General features: G+C 37.9%; 1 protein-coding gene across 1 annotated transcript in view; it reads right to left on the reverse strand.

Annotated features, from left to right (window-relative positions):
• Rims1 (regulating synaptic membrane exocytosis 1) overlaps positions 1-26,505 on the reverse strand; it is a 419,282-nt gene that overhangs the window by 51,058 nt on the left and 341,719 nt on the right. Inside the window, exons 26-28 of the mRNA XM_051204313.1 lie at positions 23,030-23,142; positions 17,904-18,070; positions 5,158-5,393 (exon numbers count right to left, since the gene is read on the reverse strand). Of these exons, the coding sequence (XP_051060270.1) occupies positions 5,158-5,393; positions 17,904-18,070; positions 23,030-23,142 (516 nt within the window). The remainder of the gene's footprint in view (positions 1-5,157; positions 5,394-17,903; positions 18,071-23,029; positions 23,143-26,505) is intronic.

Raw genomic sequence — 26,505 nt, forward strand, 5'->3', positions numbered from 1 at the left:
AGCACAGGGATGGTCTTTGGTCCATTTTCATCTGCCATTGGCTCCTGGCCGTGTGAAAATGATAGCAAACAACCGAGCTCTGCGATATTCCCACCACCCATTCACAAAGAACAGATCCTCTTAGAACGCAAACAGTAATTTAAGGAAGACCTCTTAGCAATGAACGGCAAAACAGATGGTGGTTTCACTGAGCATTGAAACAACCATTTATCCATTCTGTGTGCTGTCAGCCTAGGAGACACAGAGCCTTACCCAGGTGCCTTCTCATCCCCTCTGACAGCACGCAGGCTGACACTACTGAGGACTTTCTTATTTACACACCCAACTTGTGTGTATGTTGTCTAATGACTTCCTTCACAGCAGGGCACTTGTCTATGCTTTTATTATTGACTCATTTTTTCCTTTGCAATCATTCTTCTTTTTATTTCTTAGATCACTTCCTCCTTCCCTTTCCTCCCTTTGAAGTGTCCTCTGTAGCTCTCCTTGCTTTCTTTTAAATCAATGATCTCTTTTTTCATTAATTGTTGCTACAAGCATATATGGCACACATAGACAGACAGAAAGACAGACAAGACACACACACACACACACACACACACACACACACTCACACAGTCTTAAATATAGCCTGCCAAATCTGTATAATGTTTCCTGTATGTGTTTTTTAATATCCACTGTGCCTGACCTGGTACCACAGATGCTAAATACCCTGCTCTGAAATCATACACTTAGTTTATCATCCTTATTTAACCACTTTTTTTTTCTTGAAAACATCTTATTAGAATTAAAGAAAACATTTTTATATTTTTAGGTCCTGCAGAGATTACTTTCCCACACTCCTATGTGACCTGGACTGTACTGAACCCATCTGCCCCCTGACCCCATGCTGAGAGTACAAATATTCATGATCATGAATGGCTTTCCACGAGGTCCTCAGGCTTCCACAGAGAACAACTGACTGAGACATTTCTCCTGTCCCTAACAGCTGGCATTCTCATGAGACTTATTAACATAATTTCAGCAGGTGAATCCTCACAGACTTGTGTGCTGCCCACAGTAATGCTTTCATGTATGAATGAGCAAACAGTCATGCCAGGTGGAATAGGAGTTTCCTTCCAAGTGAGGAAACAAGCTCTCAAATCGCAGAAGTTCATTACCGAGTCAATATAAACTAAATTCCATTTACATTCTTTACATGAAGTTTTATTCAATTCTAATATATTTCTTCTTCTGGTACTTTTAAAGAAAAAAAAACACTTTATTTCATTTCTTTACCTACTTCACTCAAATTTAGATACTCTTTGAGCAAAGCTTCATTTTGATTATATTAATTTCTTCTTAAAAGTCCCTTGAAAATTTCCTTAAATATACATTTGATTAGCTTAAGTCACCATGCATTACTGGTTCCTAAATTCACTATTTGGAATCCTCCTTGTTTACAGTATTCTATTATTCTAATAAAAAATACCTTATTTTTAAAAGTGATTTCTACTTTAATATTGGATAATGTTGTAGGGGTGATTTGAAAATTGAATATTATTAAACATTATAATGTTCTATCAAAATAAGTACTTATGTAATTAAAGTTCATACATTTTAAATGATTTAAATAATTATATATCCTTTATATTAACACAAAAAATTTATACAAATTCTTGTTAAAATTATTAAATGTAAATTGCAATTTAATTATGTATAACATATCAATGGGTTGCGTGTTTGTGTACATTTTCTGTGACCTTTGATTCTTTGAAAGTAATCTAAAATATCTTTATTTCTTATTTTACATATTGGTCCCAATTCCCTCTCCCTCCTTCCCTCTCTCCCTCCCTCCCATGCCCCCCAACCACCCTCCCATTCCATTCCCCCCACACACTCCACATGTAGGGTGATGCCTTCCAAGAGGGACCAAAAAATTCTGTCAAATCATTTGGGGTAGGGATTAGGCCATCCCTCCTGCCTCTAGGCTAATGGAGCATCCCTCCATGGAGAATGTGAAGGACCTTTTGTGCACCAGGGATACATTCTGGTTCCACTGTCAGAGGTCCCTTAGATAACTCAGGCCTTCTAACTGAGACCCATTTTCAGGGGATCGGGGTTAGTCCAATGCTGGTTTCCCAGCTATCAGTCTGGGGGTCACTCCCCCTTATTCAGGTCAGCTGTCTCTGTGGGTTTCTGTAGCCTGGTCTTGACCCCCTTTCTTATCACTCCTCCCTCTCTGCATCTGGATTCCTTATGTACCTTCTTATTGATACAGAAACAAAACAGCGCTTGATGCATTTGAAAATCAAAGTCCAGTTCTGAGTGCTTCACATTTTTTAAACTGTCCTCTGTGACAGAGTGAACTTCTGTAATCCAGGCTCACTGCAAGAAGTCCTAAACTCAAGTCCGATTTTGACAGTAAACAAAATTAGACATTTATATTCAATAGGGTTCTAGGTTGTTTTAACGCATTAGTAATAAACATTGTCTCCTTGCAACCATCAGTCAATTCACAATGCTACAAAATCTTCCATAACTATTCTTTTGCTTAAAGTCCCTCTGATATCCATCTCTGGTCAAATATTAATGGTTTTATTTTATAGCAAATAAATTCAAATCCATCTCATCCTAGACCTGATACACACTAGGTAAGGAATGGGAAATGATAGCCCTGGAGAAATGTTCAGAAGAAACTTTAAAGAGACAAACATGTTAATTATAAAAGCTGCCAAATTCTTTAAATGGTGGGCTAAAAAGTTGAGAGATGGGGACACACCAAGTTGTAAAAAGCAGAAATTAAAATGAAGTAGTAATTGTTGGACTAAGAGGAATCCAGAAGGATGCACAAACCAGCCCTACACAACACACACACACACACTCACACACTCACACACACTCTCACACACACACACACACGGTGATACATTGTTTATGTATTAATAGAGCCACTGTGGATCAAAATGCAAAGCCAGCCACAGCCACAGAGCCAAACAGTGGTGATGCACACCTTTAATTCCAGCAGCCATACTAGCTAGCCATAGAGGCCAGGCAGTGGTGGTGCACAGTTTGAATCCCAGGCCTTGGGAGATAGAGGCAGATGGAGCTCTATGAGTTCAAGCCCACCCTGGGCTACATGAAAGTGAATCAGCCAAAAAGAATAACAGAGCCCACACCTTTAATCCCAGCACTAGGGAGGCACAAAGCACAGAAGCAAAGGGTCTCATGCGGGATTTAGTTTCCAGACAGGAAGAGGATTGCACTCTGAGGATTTGTGGAGACAGGATCACCCATTTCAGTCTGAGTTGAGATAAGAGCTAGTAGCTGGCAGTTTGGCTTTTCTGATCTTCAGCTTGAACCTCAGTATCTTTCTCTGGGTTTAAATTATTTGTGTTACACACACACACACACACACACACACACACACACACACACACACACGTACACAAGAGAGACAGAGAGACAGAGAGAGGAGAGAGAGAGAGAGGTCCCCAACCTGTAGCATTTCACATAGGCAAGGCAGGTTTCTTTACATGGCATTAAAGAACACTCCCACTTAACACAGATGATAACACTTTTTCTTTAAAAAATGTTAGGGGTAGCTGTATGTGGTGGTGCATGCCTTTATTCCCATCACTTATGAGGTGAAGCCACTGTATAGCTCTCTATATAGAAAGGTCAAGGACAGCCAGAGCTATGCCCCGAGATCCTGTCTCGGTAATATTATTTACGTTATATGTGTTCCTTTGTGTTTGTGCACATGCACATAGGTGCACACATGCCAGGGCATACAAGTGGAGGTCAGAGAGCAGCCCACAGAGTGGATCCTACCTTTCTATCATGAGCATCCTAGGGAAGTGAACTCAGTTATCAGAACATGGCTGCAAATACCTTTACCAGCTGAACCCCTCACCCCTGCCCTGGTTTAAAGCCTGCTAATCAAAGTCAAAGCCTTGCTCCCTGCAGAGCATGAGTACACAGAGGCCACTAAGGAGGAAACACCGCCCTAAACAAGGTGCCACAAATTAACACGCAGGGGAACTACTGCCTGCTGTACCTGTCTTAAGAAATCCAACACCAAGGAAGACACAGGATTGCCCTTATCAACACAGAGAAGAGCAACTTAGTCCACTGAGATGCTGAACAATCTTGATTCTTTCTGTTCTTTGAAGCTTCAGACCTACTTCTGCACCCATAGTTTGCATGCACTAGTTTAACGTTGAAATGACTGAACAATTATCCATTTTTCAACATAACCCAAGAGAATGTCAAGTGAGCTTTAAGATTTCGAGAAAGCCTTCTTGTGTAAATACATGATGAGACCACAGGGTAAAGTTATTGAAGAAAAGTGGAAGCAACAATTACAATTACAGGACAAAGAAGCTGGCAGGTAAATCGTACAATTTTGCTTACCGTTGCTTTGGCCTAATACTGAGCATAGAGATGCTTTATGTAATATGCAAAGATCAAGTTTTATGAAATTTTAGACAATGCTTTATTGTATTTTGAAACAAAAAAGGCATCCATCCCCCTTGTTTGGGTATGTGCACATACACACACACCCTCAGGATACAACTCTTTTAAGATATTTAGCCATAGAAAATGCTTGAAACACTCATTTATATTAAAAACATCCTTTGCATGAATCCACTGACCCATTATTTCTAAAGTAAAATCTGCCTCTGGGTTTCTTCTTGCACTGAAACTCTAACAGAGCTCAATTGCATCCACACAGAGGCTTGAATGCTAGCTATACTTCAAGTTGCACAACTGACTTTTTTCCACAAAACGTACAGGCATCCTTTGCCTCAATGGCACGCAAGTGCATTGTGGGACATTTTGAAACAGAATTGTGTTGCTTTTCTTGTATAGGAACCAAATTAGATGTCAAATACTTCTTTGCATTTCCTTGCATATTTGTAAACGTGGCTTTTATTATCATTTTTTTAACTTAAAGGAAAATATTTAATCACTTTACAGGCTAACAAACAGTACCTTCTCCAGTGAGCTGAAGAGAAGAAAAAAAAAATAAAGACCACGCAATTTAGCAGATTTCCAGACACAGAAAAGAGAAACTGAACAATCGCACAATCCTGCCTCAAGTCCTGGGCATGGAGGCCACAGCCCAGGCATCTCCGGCACAACCCAGATGTGCGAGGCGGAGAGCACTGTACTCACCTGTCTGGCTGAGCTGTGATGTGCTTCTACTTCTTCGAGATACTATGGCGACCACTTTGGCACTCAGGCTGGATCTCCGCTTCTTGCCTCCTGCCCCAACGGTCCCCACGGCCGTGTCTGACTGGCTGCCATCATTATGCTCCAGTGTGTATATCTCTCCACTCACGCTGGTGCTCTTGATGATGGCTCTTCCTGAAGTCCCCATCCGTCTGCCTTGCATTTTGGGGGTAAATGAACTATATTTACAAAGTAAAAACATATATGCATCCATAAATTGCAGGTCAGCAAAACTGAAAATGCAAAACTAATTTAGCTTTGAAATAATCCAGACATCTCTCTGACTCTCTCGCTCTCTCTTTTGGGTGAAAGAACCAGCTGAGTCGTAGCCCTACAATAGCCCTACAATACATGGTTTCAAGTCACACCACTTTTCTTTGTAAAAAATACTATATTCTTTTATGTGCCTGTGAGGGCGAGAAAGGACCTATGTGTGCACTAAGAGCCCATCCCCTGTAACTGGAGTTTCAAAGAGTTGTGAACTGTCATATGAATGCCGGGAATTGAACCCAGGTCTTTGGCAAGAGCAGTAAAAGCACTCTTAAATGCTGAGCCATGTCTGGCTACAGCCCCGTTACTTTTCTTAAGATGTTTACAGGACACAGATTAAACTATGACATTTAAACACAAAGGAAGTACAGTATTCCTTTCTTTTTTAACTTCTCTGTCTCTCTCTCTCTTCTCTCTCTCTCTCTTTTCTTTTGAGACAAGGTCTTATTTTGTAGCCCATGATGACCTAGAACTTTCTATGTATATCAGGCTGGCCTCAAATTTACAAAGATCTACCTGATTGCTTCCTGAGAATTGGGATTAAAATTGTGCATCAACCACCACCATGCCTGGCTTAAGCTATAGATTTCAAAAACATTAAGAAGAAATATTACCAGAACTTTCTCTGGGAAAGTGTAACAAACCCATAATGTCTGAATCTTTGGGGTTCTGAAAATGTTATATAACTAATTTAGCCTTGCAATACAAAGTACATGTTAGAGGTAACACAGGGAAGTTAATAGGACACTGACATTTTATGTGATTCAGAACAAAGCCTAACATTTCTACAAACAATAAAACAGAAGCCGGTGAGGCTATGTGATTTATCTGTGGACACCTACATTATGCCATTTCAGTTAAAGGAAAACTACCAACGGTGTCCTCATTAATTTACTAGGATCGATTATAATACTAGATCCTATCTAGGCCTGCTCTTGCTATCTCCATTTCCTATTTCCCTATTATTGACTTGTCAAATTCTGTGGTGGATCTATATAAACTGTCAAGATTGGTCAGTTTCCCTTTTGATTGTAAATTATTCCCCTTCAACTTATTACTAAGAAATCAGCACCATTGCATCTATCACTGGTAATTATGCACATATGTGTTCATGTGTGCGCATATGCATATGTGTGCATGTTATGTGTGTTCATGTGTGCATGTGTATGTATTCATCTGTGTTCGTGTGTCTGTATGTGTGTGTGTGTCCATATGTATGTATGTACATGTGTATGGAGGACAGAGTAAACTTTGCATTTCCTTCTTCAGGAGCTCTCAACTTTGCTTTCTGAGAGAAGGTTTCTCACCAGAGCCAGAAACCAATTAGCCTAGGCTGGTTGGCCAAAGAGCCCAGGAGATTTGCCTGTCTCTGCCTACCAAATTCTGGGACTTAAAAGTCACCTTCTTGGCTTTCTATGCAGGTGATGAGAATCAATCTCTGTTCCCCATGCTTGAGCTGTCACATGGGCACTGGGGTTTGAACCCCGGTCCTCTGGAAGAACAACCAGTGCTCTTTCACCAATGAGCGATGCTCTTCATCAATGAGAAATAAACTTAATTTTTGATAAAATCATTGTACAATGTGTGTATCTTTGGGATGCTATTCAAGCAGATCACATTAGATAGCAAGGTACCCACCATTTAATAGAAGTTGTTTTGTGATCTATGTAAATTAATATCTATCTCTATAATTCCAGCATAAGGAATTGAAGAGTCTAAATAGAGAAAATAGAACTTCAAATGCTTTGAATGTTTTCATAGGGAAATACATTCTTGAAATCTGCAAGTGGAGATGTCAAAATAGCCTGGCGATTTTAATTAATCAATTTCATGAAACTATGCCTAAGTTTCACATTACATCAAGGAGATAGCTGTAAATCAAAAGAGGCATCAGTAAGGGCTGATAATAATCTGGAGAAACTTTAACATTTAACATTGCCAGTGGGAATGTTCAACAATGGTAGTGCTTTGGAAACACTTTGTCATTAAGTTATATTTGGAGTTTCAGATGAATTAAAATTTCCACTTAAAAGTTAATCAAAACTATTATATGACCCAGAAATTTCCTTCTCAGAAATCCATTCAAGATAAGTGAGAACGTATATTCATACAAATCTATAAATATTGGAAGCAGCATTATTCAAGACACTCAAGTGCAAGTGAATCAATTGACAACCATTTGATGGGAAAATACGATGAGGTGGACCCCTGCTGTGGTGTATTATCAAACACAGAAAGAATGAAACAGTGATAGAGGTTAAAACACAAATGAAATAAAAAACATCGTATACGGCCAAAACTAGTGTAAACTGACACGCATTGTAAAAATTCATCTCTGTAAAATGTCTAAGAGTGAAATTCATAAAGAAAAGCTGCAGGTCAATGGTTTCACACAGAGGAGGAAGATCTGGTAAACTGCTGGGATGTATGATTTTACTTGGGAGATGACAAAAATTATCAATAAGAAGTGAGATTGCTTGTTTATGGGAATGCACTAAAAATATTGATGTACACTGTAAGAATGGTTTATAATATCTTAATTTGAAGATAAATGTCAGCCTTGCATCTTTCCTAGATTTTGCCAGCATGCATATGATACGAGTACACAATGTTATTTTTGTAATGTCTAAGTCAATTTTCTCTGGAATTCCTTCCTAAGCATTTATTTACTAAATGAATTAGTATTTACTCAAACAGTGTTTCAATATTATGGAAAATGGACCATGACAAAACTAATTTGAGGTTTCAGTGTCGTAAAAAAGTGAAATCCTTGGAATAGTCAGTAGTATACCAGTTAATTAGCACATTCAAAACCAACAATGAGAATGCCAACACATGGAACTGGCCTGTCCCTCCTGTGGCTGATGGATAGTAGAACCCTGGGCAGTAACGAGGCCAGCCTGAAATTTAGCAAAGCCTTGAAAATTTCTTGAAGTGAAGCGTGGTATGATGATGCTTTAACCCTACTAAAAAATAATGTGTGTACAAATACATGTATGCATGTGTGCATATATGTGAGATCTGGTGTGCTGTACATAACCATAAAATGGCAAGGCTAGTCTAGTAGAAAGTCTGCACCACCTAATCAAATAGAGACTGTCATCAGTATCGTCAGAAGGATTTTATGGAATTTTAAGGAAAAATAATGCTATTGAATAAACTGTAAAATACCATTCATAGCTTTATAGATCACTTAATTTATAAAAGAAATAATAATGATAATGTATAATCAAGAGAACTCCAAACATTAATTTTTAAAACAGACAAAAGTAAAGGTGAGACACTTTGAACTCACCATCTATAACCTAAGTGGAAAGACCTTTTATTACCTAGGGCCATGAGTAAGGACTAATGGGCCATGTGTAAGACAATCTAAATTATGCCTGTACATGACAATTTTGTTGCATTCTTCCATTCTAAGGAGGCTGATGCAAGTAGGCTTGTGTCACATAGAAAGATAGGAACCAAGATCTCCTCTCAGACGCCATGATAATTTAGGCCATGCAAAGCTAAGGAATATAGTTCTTTTCTTAAGTTTGCAGTATATTTAGAATAAATGTAATATGGAATATATAGGAAATACCTACAAAACCATAATTTTGTAACAAAGAAAAAATAAGAATAGCAGGTACCTAATCTGTAGAAACTACATTTACATGTGTGAAACTTGTCTTGCATCCCTCCTATGGATTCCAGAAACATGTATCAAAGAAAGACAGACGGCCATTATGACCTCATGGTACATACAATACAGAGAACAGTAACACAACACATACTAAACAGGTAAGGCTACAGTGCACATAGGTTCACAAAACTGTTTACAATGCTGTTAAAACTCAATGAGAAACATTGTTTAAGTCCCACATTAAACTTATAATGCCCTATACATCCCTAATCATGTATGGGAGATAGGAATAAGAACCTGCTGATCAATATTAGGATGCCCCACCTAGGCATGTAGAAGTTATAACATATGGACTGATGTTTGGTGTGTGTGTGTGTGTGTGTGTGTGTGTGTGTGTGTGTGTGTGTGTGTGTTTATTCTAGGAAACATCAAGGTGACAGAGCTATGTAGCATTCACTCAAAAACAAAGCAGTGAAGTAAACTTAGCTCCTGTCTTCTCTGATCACCTTGATTGGATTTGTAAACTACCATAAAGTAATTTATCTTTTATAATATTACAAACATATCTGTATAACACCTACTATTACCTTTTCTCATTTCATGCTATACATATTAATTTCTTGTATTTATGTCATCTCTCTCTCTTTACATTTGTTTTCCTTGCAGTGTTGGGGATTGAACCTAGGATCTCATATATGGTAGATATCACTGGCTATCCATCCCCCCCCACTTCCAGGTATTTAGTTTTGTTACAATTACTGAAAGTCTACTACTGGCCATTAAGTTTTTCTACCCTCCCTCCCCATAGTTCTTCCACATCATTTTTGCTTAACTTTGAAACTGCAATTACTTCACAGTTGTTACACTATTAGCACTTGCATCATGGGGCTTCCTACTTTAATGACCAAAATACACATTCTGTGCCACTGTCTTCTTTTGCAAATTATACCCTGTGGCCTTTTCAAAAAAACCAAGCACTGTATAGGAGTGAAACTCCATTCCTCCTCCCTCATAGCGATAGGAAAAAAAAAGACTGAATGCACAATGGATGTGGGACCATGATGCACAAAGTATCCTGGGTCAAACAAGATGGTGAGGAGCTCACCTGCTCTCATACACATGACTGCAATTATCAGATGCAGACATGCGAAGGCACGCACACGCGCACACACGCACATACATACACACACATACACACACACACACACACACACACACACACATGCATGCATGCAATGGAGGGGGGAAACATGGATTTGGCCCTTTATAGACAGGGTCTCTCACAAGCCAGGAACACACCAAATAGGCTAGGCTGGGTAGCCAGAGAACTTCTGAGCTCTTCTTGGCTCAACCTCAACAGAGTTAAGCCTCCAGATGTGTGTCATTATGTCCAGCTATTTGTAGTCCTTGTCTGTTTGATTTTAAAGATTGGCTCTCACGTTTTTTTGCCTGTCTCTCTATATAGCTGAGGCTGTCCTGGAATTCAGTGCTGGAATGAAAGGCACCTTTCACTATCCTTTTTTCAATGCCCAGATTTTATCAAAGGTGTCTGAACTCAGCTCCTCTTGCTTGGAAGACAAGGAGTCTAGGACTGAGTTTCCCCAGTCTCCCTTTCTAAGTTTCCAATCAGAAAACACAGGTGTGCATCTCAGCCTGCCTGTCTCAGTGGACCTCAGGGCTCACTCTGCCCACCCCCCCCCCAGCACCCAGTGGTGCCTGGACTCTTTGCTTGCACTTCTGCTCTTCAGGGGCTGCATTTGTTTGGTTTATGGAAAACATTCCCTGGGCATGACTAACTCTTTAGCCAAGGCAAATCTACAGCAAATTCTAAAGTCTTCACTTGCCAGCTACCACCTTCTCTGCCAGTTCCTGAACTGGAACAGACATTTCATTAGCCCTGTAAAACCAGGGCTCTCTCGGCTCAGATTCCCTTTCCCGTGCTCCCACATTGGAAAGCACCCTTAGACCAAAATGGGTTCATACTGCACTTACTTCGTATTTTCCCTCTCTTGTAATGCTTGGAATACCTCAAGTTACTCTTCTGTTGTTTACAAATTCTTCCTACCAGAATTTTTCTTTGCTCTTGTTTGGTGTTTATAGTTTTTTGGAATCTGCTACAAGCTGTACAGTGCAACATCCCTGGAAATTTTATATATATATATATATATATATATGTGTGTGTGTGTGTGTGTGTGTGTGTGTGTAATATCTATATATATCCATATCTATCTCTAGCTCTCTCTCTCTCTCTCTCTCTCTCTCTCTATATATATATATATATATATATATATATATATATATGCATATATATCCTAGGCTGGAGAAATAGCTCACTGCTCTTTATTTCTTTGATAATTTCAAACAGTGTTTTTTTTTTTATCATAATCAAACCCTATCCACAAACTCAGGTCCACCTTTATTCTCTTCCCAACTCTGTCCTCTCTCTCCTTTAAACTCAAGTCCAATATATGTTGCCCATATACTATTGGATATATATATATATATATATATATATATATGAACCTCACAAATATGAACACACTGGATATTAACTTGGAAGGATACGCATAATAGCAGAGAAAAAAGTTAGACTTAAGTACAGTATTAGAGAACAGAAAAAAAAGAAAACTAACTTCAGTTCTAGAAAGGAAAATTATGCAGAAATGATGAAAAAAATGTCATTTAGGCCAGCATCAGACACATTATGTATATAACAGTAGCCGCACACTTATGCACAGACAGAAACACTGTCAGACTTCATGGAAAGACACTAAGGAATCGAAAAGTAATCCAGAAGTTCACAATGGAGCACTCAATCCGCTAAAGGCTCCAATTCTGCTCAAATCAATTTCATATTTATTAGAGATCACAATAAAGGCATATTTTTATACCATGGAGTATATCTATTTTAAAACTACTATGTAGGGGAAAGGGGAAAAACTATGAAGCTTCTGACACAGCAAGAATGAAGTGACGAGATGTTCCCGGATTACTTGCACTTATTGTCCTTTCAGATTGAGTGTGAAAATCCACCTTGGAATGGATGTCAACTTTGGTAAAGCCAGGTGAAAATAGGTTGGCTACAAAGTTTGCTGTTGCGAAATTGTTACTTTTGACAAATCTCCTGAAATTGTGTAATGTTGCATAAGTACATTATCCTACCTGATTGTACCACTGATGGAGGAGAAACAGAATGCAGTGGGTATAAAGGATTAAAAGGGAATAAATTTGGTTGGGGGATTGGGAGGGCAGGATATTGGTGAGAATACATGGACAGATAAATAACACTGAAGATCTTTTGTAAGTTATATGGAAACTTATTGAACAAGTTTCCTAACACACACACACACACACACACACACAGAGAGAGAGAGAGAGAGAGAGAGAGAGAGAGAGAGAGAAGGGGGAGAGAATTAAAATGGAGTTACCCTACAGTGAGATAGCAATGCCCCTACTAGACACCACAGGCTAGTAGAAAGCCCAGTGATTGGAATGAGCTATAGGAGCTCTTTGGGAGCTCTTGAGCAGTAAGGTCACATGGACCCCCAAACGTTACAGGTTGTTGCCTGTGCTATTATTAAACACCCTCCAGAAGTTGAAGGTAAGACCCTGTTGCTGGGGACACCATATACTTGAGTCATAGAACATGGAGAAATCAAACGGTTAGAAACCTGGATTCTTCGTAATACTGGCTAGCTTTAACAATGCTAGAAGGTGCTACTCATACTACTGGAAAAAAAAAGAATTGACCATCATTCTTCCCCAGCTGTGGCCTGGCAAGACACGCCCACTGCTTGCAACAGTGACAGAGACATCTGGAGTAACCAACTTTTATTTTTACTGGATTTAAGTCCTACTCAAGATGAAACCCATACCTAGCCATCCTTGGCTAGACAGGTCATAGTCCCTAGGGAGAAACTACTATCATTCCTTTGCCAAATGGACGCAGCATTAGACCAACTTCTAGCGAGTTAACATTATAACCATAGATTAATACATCTACAGCGGGTACCATGCCACCTATAGCCCATTTCCTCCTCCAAAGGCTCGGGGGGGGGGGTCATTGTGGAAGAGAGGATATATAGAGTGTAAGAGCCAGGGGTGGTGGTGATACTGTAACCAATCAACAGCAGAGCAGCTGCACACTGGAACTCAAAGTTGTGACAGCATGCACAAGGCCAGCGAAAGCTAGAGACAGAGTCTTAGTAAGAAGAGGGAAGGAGGGACAAAGTCTCACCCTAGATGAGCAGTTATTAGCCATTGCTTGCTGAGGGGGAAAGAGAAAGTCTTTTTTCTTTAGGAATATAGTCTCTGGTAAGCCAATCATAATCCACTGGAAGGCTACATATCCAATAGTACATGGGCAACATATATTGGACTTGAGTTTAAAAGCGAGAGAGAGGGCAGAGTTGGGAAGGGCATAAAGGTGGACCTGGGTTGAGTTTGTGGATAGTGTTTGATTATGATAAAAAAAAAAACACACACTGTATGAAATTATCAAAGAAATAAAGATATAGAATTATGTAATATCTGAAAGCAATTATTTTAATATTATGTTCCTAATTGCATTTAAAGTAGAAACAACTGAAATTTGTTATAAAGACTAAAACATGTTCAGATCTATCCAGGAGAAGTGAACTCCTTTTAAAGATGAAGAAAGAGAATTCAGAAACAATGTTAACATTTGGCTCCTGGTACATGTATTTTCTGGTGTGTTCATGAGTTCATAGGTGAGTACAGATTGCAAGGGTGGGGAGAGGCTAAAAGCTAATGACAGCCATCTTCCTCAATCACTCTTCATTTTCAAATAAAAGATCTATTTTTATTACATATATATGCACATGCATAATGTCCTGGAACTTGCTTAAGACCAGGCTGGCCTTAAACTCACAGAGACCTGCCTGCCTCTGCCTCCCTAGTGCTGGGATTGAAGGTGTGCACCACCACTGCCACAGCCATTTTTATTATGTTTAATTATTGGCCTGGGCATGTAACTGTGTGTAGGCACATATATATAAGCACAAGTTCTTGTGAAGGAGGTGAATACTCAGGATCTGGAGTTACAAGTGGTTAGGAAGAGGGAACCGAACTCATACCCTTTGCAAGACTGTAAAGCACCCTGAACTGCAAAGGCAATTCTCCCTTCTTTCTACTTCCTTTTCTGAGATAAGATTACTCACTTCATCTGAGGTTTCTCGGTTTGACTGTTGCTGATGGCAAACAAACCCCAGGGATCATCCTGTCTCTGCTTTCTCTGCTCTGAAGTCACTCACACACTGCTACACATATCATTTTTGGTGCCTTCAGGGAATTCCAACTCCGTCTTCTTGTTTAAAGGGTAAACACTTTACTTAGTGAGCCTTTTCCTCATCCCTAAGGTATACATATTTATTATGAATTATGACACCATCTATACCATCCATATATTGTATTCAGACTCAGAAACATCTTCAAGAACAAGTTAGACCCAAAGAAGTTTCCAAATATAAGTATATGCATAATAAGTCAGAGATACTAAAATTCTATCTTGTTGTAACATCTTCATCCATGTGAATGCTTTACAACCCATTTCTTCCCTTCCTTCCTTCCTTTCTGTAGCTTTCCCAGAAAGTGAAATTGAAAACCAAACTATACTTTCATTGTTTTGAATAAAATATTTACTGTATCAGGACGGGAACGCAACCACAGCATTTCAGACTGAGAACATCAGAAGTGAGCATGTCTGCAGAAAGACATGATCTCTTTCAGTTCATGTGCAACTGCCTCTTCATATCTGGACAAATCCACAAGTGAACTGTAGATGGAGTACTTCTTGTGTGCTGAGCATGCTTGGCATTTTAAGTGACAAGATCTTATTGTGGTATATAAAATAATTAAGGCCATGTTTTATGATTTCAATGTACAGACCTTCCTGACAACATTAGGTTTTAGGGTGATTTCCGTGCAATAAATTGACTCTAAGGAATTCCATAATGTCCGCTGAGTCCTTTTGTTAACTCTCCCAAATCAACACAATCTGGGGCAGCACATGAGAAAATCTTTGACATCAGATTAGAATGGCAGGGGATGTACACAAGTATCCAGTCAGTGTTCAAGCCTTAGGCATAACAACATAAAACTGCCTTGAGTTTTTGGCCTAAGTCTTATCTTACAATGCACTCTTTTTAGAAGTCCTTATATATCACAGGGACTCAAAAGGTTGATATTAAATATATTCTATCACTGAGACTGATCAACTTTGTTCTTCATTCCAATAGTGGCTTTGAATACAAAGTATCGTAAAACCCACGATGTTGTCTGTTACTAAAAAGAAAAAAAAGTGAAGAATTAGCAGTCAACATTCATAGAGTTTGCACTGGGTATTTACAAAGGGAGACAATGCATGTCCCTTCTACCCCAGTTAGTAACTGCTTTGCTTTGCAAACTAACCCATCTCATGCTTTTCAGAGAGGGTTGGTGTTGGAAGAAATGAGCAACATGGTGTGGGGTATGAATGTGTATTTTTTTTTCCATTTTATTTTATAGGATGGGCATTTTGCCTACGGAAATGCCTGTATACTACATATGAAGGTCAAAAGAGTAAATCAGATTCCACAGAACTAGATCAACAACTGCTGTGAACCACCATATGGGTGCTGGGAATTGTGTCCTGGTCCTCAGGAAGAGCAACCCGTGCTCTTAACCACCGAGTCATTTCTCCAGCTCCAAGTGTATTTTGTATTTAGGAAGGTACACATGGAAAATAATATATAATCACAGGTTTCCTACCTTTGGAGAGTCAGAAGTCTTTGACACAAGGCATGGGATTAGTGGAAAAGCAGGTCTCATCATAGCTAAAGTGGAAAGGTCCTTAGCTATTACATCAGTGACAAAGTTTATATAATTCATTTAAAATCCTGGTAAGTGAGGGTCTTAAACTACAGAGCAGGAAAAGAGAGGAAAACAGGAAGCTTAGGGAAGATGGACTGCCGGGAAGTTTGTCCTCCATGAGCTCCTCAAAAGAAACCATCTGTTGGCATCTTGGCACACCTTGGCCCCACCCTTTTGGAACATGACAGAACACTTCACCCCTCAGCATACCACAGGTAGTACCCTGGCTCTACACAGGTGCAGGAGGTCCCTTTAAAAGACTGGCTCTGCCTACTCCCACTCTCTTTCTGAGGTTTCTCTGAGGAGGCAGGCAGATCTCTGTCTCTCTTTTCTCTCTCCCCTCTTTCCCTTTCCTTCCCCCAACTCCCTCCCCTTCCCCCCCACAAAAAAAAAAACTTCCTCCTCATGTAAGTTCTGTGTGCCTGGCTAATCCCTCCCTTACCTGCCATGGGATTGGCCAAGGTTCCCCTCCTGCATACCACAACACTATTCCAGTTTCAAACCAGAAAGCTCCTGAGACAGAATAAACGGATCTACTTTGTGCTTTTACCCATAGCTTAGTCAAACATTATTATTTTTTTTCTTTACCATTGGCATTTTCCCCTCAGAACAGCACTGGCTTCTTGTAGAAAATCATTCCCTATGCTGGGATTTCTCGATGCCATGGGGAGGGACTTGGTCCTGCCTCAATCTAATGTACCAGGCTTTGCTGACTCCCCATGGGAGGCTTTACCCTTAGGGAAGAGTGGATTGGGGCAGGTTGAGGGGATGTGGGGGAGGAGGTGGAGAAGGGGAGGGGAACTATGGTTGGTATGTAAACTGAAAACAAAATTTAAAACGCGTAAGTCACAGTCTGTTATTAAGCTGACCACAGTGCCTTTGCCTTTCTCCCAGTATCTTCCTAAAATCCTGGGAAATGCTCAGCTAGACCGTGAGATTATGAAACTGGTAACAAGAGCCTGGCTCTTTCCCTCTGCACAGAAGTAAGGGAGATGAAAATCCAAGTGGCAATTCCAGGTTAGAACTGATTGTGTAGCAGAATGTGTTTCAGAAAGTTATTTTCAGAAAGGTATTTGTTCTCATATTTAGCATTCATATTCAGTTAAAAACCCCTCTCACTCCCCCAGATTTCTCCTATAAACTTCTGTTTCTAAAATAAGGCAGTTAGCAACTGCATACTGGCATCACACTCAGGCTGGACCACACCTAGATGTCTGAAGTTCTTTCCACTTGGCTTTCTTCAGGTGCTTGTCATATGAGAACAAAGAACACTTGGTGATGTAATGAGCCGTGCACATGTTTTTCAAGTCACAGGATGAGAACCAAGGATGTATGTTTTGTTATCATACCCACTGTGCTCTACACCTTGGAAGCAGACTCACGTTTATGGCTGAAGTATGGATTAAAGAAAAAAATAATACAGTCTTTGGGAAAATAAACAGTCAATAACTTTCCATAAAAGTAGGTAGAGTTGCATGAGAGATAAATGCATATATATATATATATATATATATATGGTCCATATTCATTGGCTAGATTTTCACACTGATTATATGGTTGAATAATTATGACATTACTCTCTATTAATGCTAAAGTATTAGTTATATGATCTCTTAAAGAAAAAACTCTCAGATGCTGGACTAAAAGATGCTCTGCCTATCTTATCAGCATTACGAGGACCCCCTTCAATTGCAACTCTGAGCAACTTCTAAAGCTTTGACTATAGTAATTAGTTTAAGTTTATGGGGAAAAGTCTCACATAGTCTGTTAGTGTTACTACTGCATGCTTATCCCACCCAGTTGTTGTAATGAGTGTTTCCATTACAAAGCCTAAATGGTAATCTTTAATGAATATTCTGGAAGCTAGATACATCACATACCAGGGATACAGATCTGATTAATATAAACAGCATTGCCAACTCACCTGATCCTACCCCTGGGGCGCTCAGATTGCTCTGACATAAAGCTTGTGCTGCTGAGGCGTGAGGCACTGCTGGTTCGGGAAATGGCGGACACATCACTGACATCACTATCTGATGACTTGGCGGAGACGTTATCGCAGCTTCTGTACTGATCTTTATGTATGTTATACTAAAGATTAAAAACAAGAGAGGATGAGCTCCACCAGCGGATCATGGAACAAAAAGGGCCCAGACCTCGAGGTTAATGACTGCTTAACCCAAACGAAGTCAAAGGATACCTTCTTTGTCAGGGGAAGAATGGAAGTTGATAACCATGCCAGCATTATTATATATGAATCTCAATAAAGACTGGACATCTTATCAATGGTGGGGTACCAACTTATGAAGAGTGAACACACAATTGGAGTGCTTCATGGGAAAAGTCAACCAATCATTTGTTCATGTTTGGAACCTGAAACTGCATTACTCATTTTTTTAAAATTGATATTTCATCATATTCTTATCTTGCAATACTTTAAATTTTATACTTCATTTGTAATATTTAGGAAGATACCATGCAAATTTATGAAGGGAATTATTCAGTTTTTATTTCTACTCAATTTTATTGTCCTAATGGAATGGACCATGCAGGGATATACTATATTATACCTACAGAAAGAAACAGATTTTTTTCTAACTATAAATAACATCTAAGTGATTGTTTTCTTTGATGTCAGAAGAAAATAACGTTATTTGTTTACACAAAATAAAATATGACTATCCTGTTATTTGCTGCTATGCAAGTGAATTTTAGATCTGTGAGCAATCAAAGGGTGAAGTGCTCGTTAATCTTAGGGGAAGTCACCTGTCTTCTAGTGCTCTGTACATGAATCATGATTAATTTGAACTATCTTTCTTAAATGTACCACATAAATGAATTATAACAGGCAAATGTATATATACCAAAAAAAAAAATGTAAGAAAATACAATGTAGTAAGTAATTCAAATAATTCCACAGATGGGCCATATTTATTTCATAATCCCTTACATTAAGGTACTTTCCTCTTGAAGCACATGAGTTTAACTTCTTTGCCTCTCATGTGTATAAATTTAGCAAAAAAAATTTTTGTATTATGAAGACAATATGGCTTTAACTGTCTACAAAACAATATTTTCTAAAGTTTTTCTTTCACAAGGTTTACCTTTGAAAGCCACAGATCTCACTAAGACACAAAGGATATTCATATATGCCAGTAAGTCTAGAGCCTAAGTAGTATTTAGTCTCATATATTCAATGCAATATTGTATTTCAGTTCACCACCAAACTCTGTCATGTCGGATAGATGATTCTGTCCAATACAATAAATTTCACTTAGAGACATTGCTAATCTACAGATTTGTAGGGAAACGTATAATGATGACCTGACTTCAGCACTTGCAGAGTATGAAACATAACTCCTAGGTTGAATTACTGTGACCAAGAATGTAGTATGTATTCATTATACCTGCAAATAGTAGAACAAAGTTATCTAGGTGCATTGAGTGTTCTTCTACTATTTTGTGAACAGGAACGAACAGCTGACAGAATCGAGCATGAAGACTTGTGAGCATAAGGGGAAATGTTACCCCAGTTAATGAAATCTATCTTTTTTTACAAGATAACTCTATCCCAGACTGTTTGCATAGAGGTCTTTACTCTTCTAGAAAAGAGGGAATGAAAATGCCATTACATATTCTACTATATTGGAATATGTAATAATTACCCTAAGTATTGTAAGACTACAGTTTCTTTGACAATAACTGAAGGGAATGAAAGACTTTAGGGTATTGAGTTTTTAGATTTTCAAAAACATGTTAATTTTTGAAATAAGATATACTTTTGACATCAAGCATAAGTGGTGGAATTTCATTTTAATAATTGAATTTTTTCATCAAAATGCATTTATCATACATTGAAGAATAAAATATCCTCACGAGGAATTTATTCAGTCCTGATGCATGGAAATAAGTGAAGCTTCCCTCCTCTTGAGGCATCTCTTAATTACAGGGTCACAGTTTCTAGAAGTCAGTAATAATAAATACTTCAACTATTTCCACCAACCATTGCAGTGTTCCTAATGGCTGCTCTAGGGTTATAGAAACAGGATCCTTTAAATCTGAGGACCAGATCATGGGAAATGGCCTTCTGCATGCTGTGAATAAGTGTTTGTCTTACTGGTTAATGAATAGAGCTGTATTAGCCAATGGATAGGAGGATTTAGCCAGGCAAGAAATCCAAACAGGGACAGAGAAAGATAGTAGGCAGAGTCAAGGAGATGCCATGTAGCTGCCAAGGAAGCAAGAGATCTGGGCATCACCGGTACGCCAAGACCATGTAGAGATACACAGATTACCAGAATAGGTTAATAAATAAGAGAGAGCTAGCCACTAAGAAGCGTGAACCATTGGCCACACAGTTAATAATTAATATAAGCCTCTATGTGTTTATTTGGGACTAAACGGCTGCAGGACAAGGCAGAACACAAACTTCCATCTACAGCCAAAGTGTGAATTAATCCTCCAGTATGACTCCTATACATCAGGGAGACATTACGCTCCAAATAACATCAAATAAAAAAAGCATATTGATTCATTTCAAATGTTCCAAAGAAGCCAAGCCAGCATGAATTCCTCACTCAGGGAGAAGAGTAGGACAATTTAATCCTGTAAAGAAAGACCAGACTTGACAATGGTCTCAGGATCTTATTCACCTGGTAACTTTTTAGTATGAAAAACACAATCTAGTTTTGTTTGTTAATAAAAATATTCTGAGGTTAGTCACCTAATTTCTCCTATGGTCCAATTAGTAACTATTTCATCTGATTTGTTAGAATTGAATTTTAATTACTTTATCAAATACATTAAGTTCATAAATATTGTAAAGGGAAAAGTTCAGAATTTAATATTTATGAAGATACTAACACTATTTTATTATCAATAAAAGTCCTTTACAAATTAAAATGTTTTGATTAAAAAGATAACCCTCCCCTGAAAATACATGAGTTTTGTCCTAACTGAAACAGCTACTATCCATCACTTATTGGTATGAATGATTTTCTTTTACGTAAAAAAAATTCAATGAAAATGTCAGTAGAAACATTGGCCTAAAATATAAATATTTTAATTGTGGTTAACATAAAGTTTTATTTGATACATAAATGAAAAAACTGGCACTTGTTATTTTGCTTCCCACAATTTCATTTCTAATATTCTTAAACATTATAAAGCTGCATCTCCGATCTCACATTTACTAGTTGTGCTGAAGTGTATAATTCCATGCTTGAGAATAAAATTACATTATTTGAAAGTCATGTATTTCCTTTTTTCTCTCTCCATGCAGATAGAAATTTAGATATGTATTTTAAATATATGTATATATACATATATATATATTCATATACCTCCTATGTAAGTAAATGAAAATGTAAAGGGGGCTCCTTGGGGGGAAAGAGGAGACAATTCTGGGGAGACACAGGGAAATGTGAGCAGAGTCTATTGATGTGCATGTATAATGAGGTTCCAATGAAACGTATTATTCGTAAGTTAAAATATTAGCAATGAAAGCTGATCCTTTGAAAATTATTTTAGTCATGTGTCTGCATGTGTATGTGTGCGGGTATGTGTACATGTGTGCAGGTACCTCTGGAGTCCAGCAGTGCCGCCCGCACCTCCCTGAGATGGCGTTACAGGCAGTTGTTAGCTGCCTGAAGTGGGTGCTCAGAATCAAACTTGAATTCCCCGGAAGAATAGTATGAGTTTCAGGTTTCTAAGGCATCCACTTTCAATGCAATATGGGCAAGGGGTGTAGGGGTGTCTATACAAATAAAGAAAAAGGCATTAACAGATAAATGAGTATGAAAGCCATTGAGAATACAAGGCTTGAGGGCAGGCTACACTAGAGGGTACACTTATCTGTTGTGACGACATAATCAAGTGGTGTCTAAGTCTCAAGTCTCTCTGTGTGGGACGCTACTAATTTTGGTAAATGAATTCTTGTTCTTTGAGTCTTGGGGTTCATGATGTTGGTAAATGTTTAGGCTGAAACAGAACGTTTTTCATATTACTAGTGTGTGTGTGTGTGTGTGTGTGTGTGTGTGTGTGTGTGTGTGTGTGTACTGACATGCAAGTATGTGAAGGTCAGAGGACACCTTGCAGGAGCTGGTTTTCTCCCTCCACCAATAGCTTCTTGGGATTGAGTTTAGGCCCCTAGACTTAGCTACAGGCTCCTTTACTCAATGAGCAATTCCGCTGACACTGAAACAGAAGATAGGTCCCTGGCTCAAAAAAATCAATAAATTATTTTAAAAACATTAACTTTGAGGCTTAATTTTAATCTTAATGCATTGATTCACTGTAACTTGTACTGATTTTGATTTCTAAAAATTCATCATTCCTAAAAGAGGCTTTCTATGTCAGTTTGTATTTAAGTGGAACCTAATGCTATTTTTGGAATAATTTTAAAATAAACCAAACGAGGATGTAAATATGTTTCATATAGTATAAGGTTGGATATTTTAATTAAGCATTAGCTGCTACATTTTTGGATACCTAGTATAGTCATATAAAAGTAATACTGAAATGTAAATTAAGTGCTTATTGCTATTTATGTCATCTTCTGAGAAATTAACAGCATTATTTTTTTTTTTTTTGCTAAAGACAGACACGCTTAATCGTCAGATTGTATGACTTTTGTCGTAATTCACTTGTCAATACCACAAAAATACATTTAATACATTAAATGAACATCCCACTATTTCATCAACAAATGACCTTTGATATATACCCTGCTTACTTTTGCAAATGTGAGTATGGACAAGCCTCATCTTTAATACCACCATTTTTCTCATTGAAGAGATTACTAAATGTAATAATTAGTATCTCAATAATGTGATTTACATTCTGAAAACATAAAGGTGTAGATGAGAATTGTCAAGCTGTGAGCTGCGTGAACAAATACGATGCAAGACTAATATTTAATGACAATTTCTTTTACATGCTCAGTGTTCTCTAACTTTGTGATGCACACATACACACACACACACACTCACACATGCCTAGTGTATATATCCTGTTTCTCAAGGGCACATTATTGGATACTTCTAATTTTACCTTGGAATATTGCTCGTGATCAAGTTCTTGGCTAGACCCAGACCCTGCTGTCTGCTTAAATCGGTGAACTTTCATTTTCATCTGTCTTGTTCGCTCCTCCACTACTAAGCTTGCTGCAAAAACACATAATGGAAACCCATTAAAACACATGAAGCACCTTTTAAGGCAATGGCTGGTTTAAGGTTTCAAAGCTTTGAAATGATCTGAACTCAATAAAATTCAGAAATCAACTACAATTAATAGGTTAAACCAAATGCAGGATAGACATCACTCACAGCTGTAAATCTAAAGGTGAACACAATTCAAAGTACACAGAATGAGGAACACAAATGTTAGTAACAAAGTAATAAGACCTTATTTCTTCACCTGATGTGAAATATTTACAACTCTCTTCATAGGCAATTATGCAGAATTTAATTGTGAAATGGTGTTTTCTGTATATTCAAGTAGCTGCTGCTGGTTAGCTGTAAACAAATTTGCATACTGAACATGCCACAGACATGTATGTGCATGTTTGCCAGCATGCGCACCCACTGGGTGTCCTCATTTACAGAGAAGTGTCTTGAAAACTATTTTATTGACAATCATATACTCTGAATTTTGACCAAGAGCTTTTGATGAATATTTGCTGCCTATAAAAATGGACTTTAGACAAAAGAAAAAAAACTTTCCATTTCTCATGGCTTGCACGAACCATATACATAAAGCTCATAAACTTTGAAAGCAATATGCCATATTTTAAACTCTTTTACAATGTAATATGTACAGAAATGTACTTTACTTAATATTCTATTATGATAAGAAGAGAGTGTGATAGAGGGCAAGACTGTAATCTTCAACCTGACTAAAGCCAGGATCCATCACAATCTAGCTTGAAAACTCTGTTTCTAATTGTTTTTTTTTTTTTTTTTTTTTTTTTTTTACAAATTTAGGGGAAAGAGGCAAGGCTATAATTGTATGTATTCAAAAACTCATAATTGTGCTGAGTGAGACCTAAATTAGTTTTCTTTACAACTTATTATTGATTTCTTAGAGTGCTTAATCTCTGAAGTTTAAACTGTACTTACAAAGTACTTGTGTGTGTGTGTGTGTGTGTGTGTGTGTGTGAAAATGTTTACATGACCTTCGTACTATTCAGCCCCTAAAACATATAATGTGTGTTTTTAGGTATGTATAGAAGTGTGTGCATGCATGTATGTATGCATGGGTGAGAATGTGTCCGAAACTTCAGCTTCAGACCAATCACACCAGCAACATTTTAAATTATGCCTTATTGAAGGCAGTAAATAGGCATACCCATCCTATTATATTACAGTTGTGAACATTAAGCAATGTCACCCATTTGCTTTGAATGCTGCCCTAAGAGACACTACACACTGATTGCCTTCAATTAGAAGACGTTTAACAAACAGCTTGAGAAAAGTCATTGAGAAGTTTGTTAGTCACTTGACAGAACACAGAGCCAAAGGTAGCATTATGAAATATGCTGCAAGAAGACAGATCTTGGGAATAGTTACAAAAGGACAGTTCTTAGGAACCGCAACAAAGTCATGAAAATTAAGATTTTTATGTATAGAATGCTATAAATAGTATAGAAAGCCATATGTAAGTGTATCTTCTTTCTGCCCCCCATCCATGTCATAAATATCTCCTGATAACTTTTTTTTTTCATTTGTTTTCACTATTAGGGAGCTTAAAAAATTTGTAGTTGTACTGTATAAATAAAACTGAAAACAATACACAGCAATCTCAATTACATAAATAATTAAATGTTATTTAATATCACCATCAAATACCTTTTAAAGAACCTTTATAACACTTGCTAGACCAAAGCTTTGTTATATTTGCATTTAGTACTTTGTAGTTCTTAATACTGCTTCCCAGAAGGTAACTCCTGAAAGAACTAGAAACAGTCTCGTCTCTGTGCATGCACTTTGCCACCCGCTCACTTTCTCTCAGCATGGTTACATTACCTTATGGTGTCTGCATTTTAATACTCATTTTGCAAAACTTCAAGTTATATCCTACTAATATATCAGTAACAAGTGAACTGAATGTAACCCCTGTTTTCAGAGACTTTATTACTAGTTTCTGAAAATTCTCAGCATACTGCACTTATTCACAAGAAAGTTTAAGAAAACAGCTTTTACATAATTACCAGGATTAAAGCAATCTCCAAATTAAGATCCCCAGTAGACCCATTCAACTTTCAGCAAATACAACTGTCATACCGTCTTCATTGTTTGAGCTCAGATTTCAACAGAAGCCAAATTCAAATGAGCCTGATCATTTACTTGAGTGATCAGAAGGTGGAATAATTGCATCATGTTGCTAAGAGTCCTTCTATGTGTCATGTGTCCTCTTTATGATGAATTATGCATTAACCTAGTACTATGAAATAACTCTGTAAAAGTTATCACGAGGCATTGAAAGGCTAATTTATATTCACACCCTTAGTGTGAATGTGAGCGCTGTTTAAATTTTCTACATACTTTTATTTCTCAAATGTACACCATGAAATGAATTATAGAAATGAAAAGCTACGTTTCTCAAACTTCAACCCTAAAATATATGTCCACTAATATATATTATTAAGAGGAAGAGTAACAGAAATAATTAAAACCAAACCATGTACTTGGAATAATAATATCCCTTAATTATTTTGCTAAAAACAAAATTAACCACATATCATTATTTCCAATATCTTATTTTTAAAGAACAATTATCCCTCATCATTTAAAGAGCTCCTCTCTTTTATCAACTTTAACTCTAACAGGAAATTTTATATCGGAAATAACACACTTTACAGAACAAACTGAGACAAATTAAATTACATTATAACACATTCTGAGTGTTTGCAGCCATTTAAACTAACACAGGATTAAAAGGCAAACTGTCATTTAGCTACAAAAAGATTAGAAAATTAAGGTCTTTAGGGGTATTATCTTTCATACCTGTGACATATTAAAATGAAGTAATTTTTATTTTTGACAATAACAATATTATTCACTTTTAATAACAATTTGAAAGGAGTCTACCGTAGACTAACTATAATTATAGATAGCTCATTAAAGTACATTAAATAATTCATTCCCTAGGATCTCCTGGGTAAATTGGGAGCATGGGGATGGTGGTAGGGAGGGGATGAGGGATGAGAACATAAGGGAACTTGATGGGCAAGGTTGGCGAGGGATGGAGGACACAGGCCAGGCTGAGTTCAGGGAGTTCAGTAAAAGAGAGGGGAGAGGGATTATAAGAGCAAGTGGAGGAGGCATCAAGATCATGATGGGGAAAACCCTCAGGGACAGCTGAGTGAGGTCATGGGAGCTCAGGGACTCTCCAGACTGACAGCCAGAGAGCCTGCTTGGGATTGAACTAGGCCCTGTGCATATGGGCAACAGATTTGTTCCTTGGTCTGTTTGAGGGGCCCCTGGCAGTGGGACAAAGATTCATCCCTGATGCATGAATTGGCTTTA

Source organism: Phodopus roborovskii, unplaced genomic scaffold (assembly GCF_943737965.1).
Source record: "Phodopus roborovskii unplaced genomic scaffold, PHOROB, whole genome shotgun sequence".
NCBI lineage: Eukaryota > Metazoa > Chordata > Mammalia > Rodentia > Cricetidae > Phodopus > Phodopus roborovskii.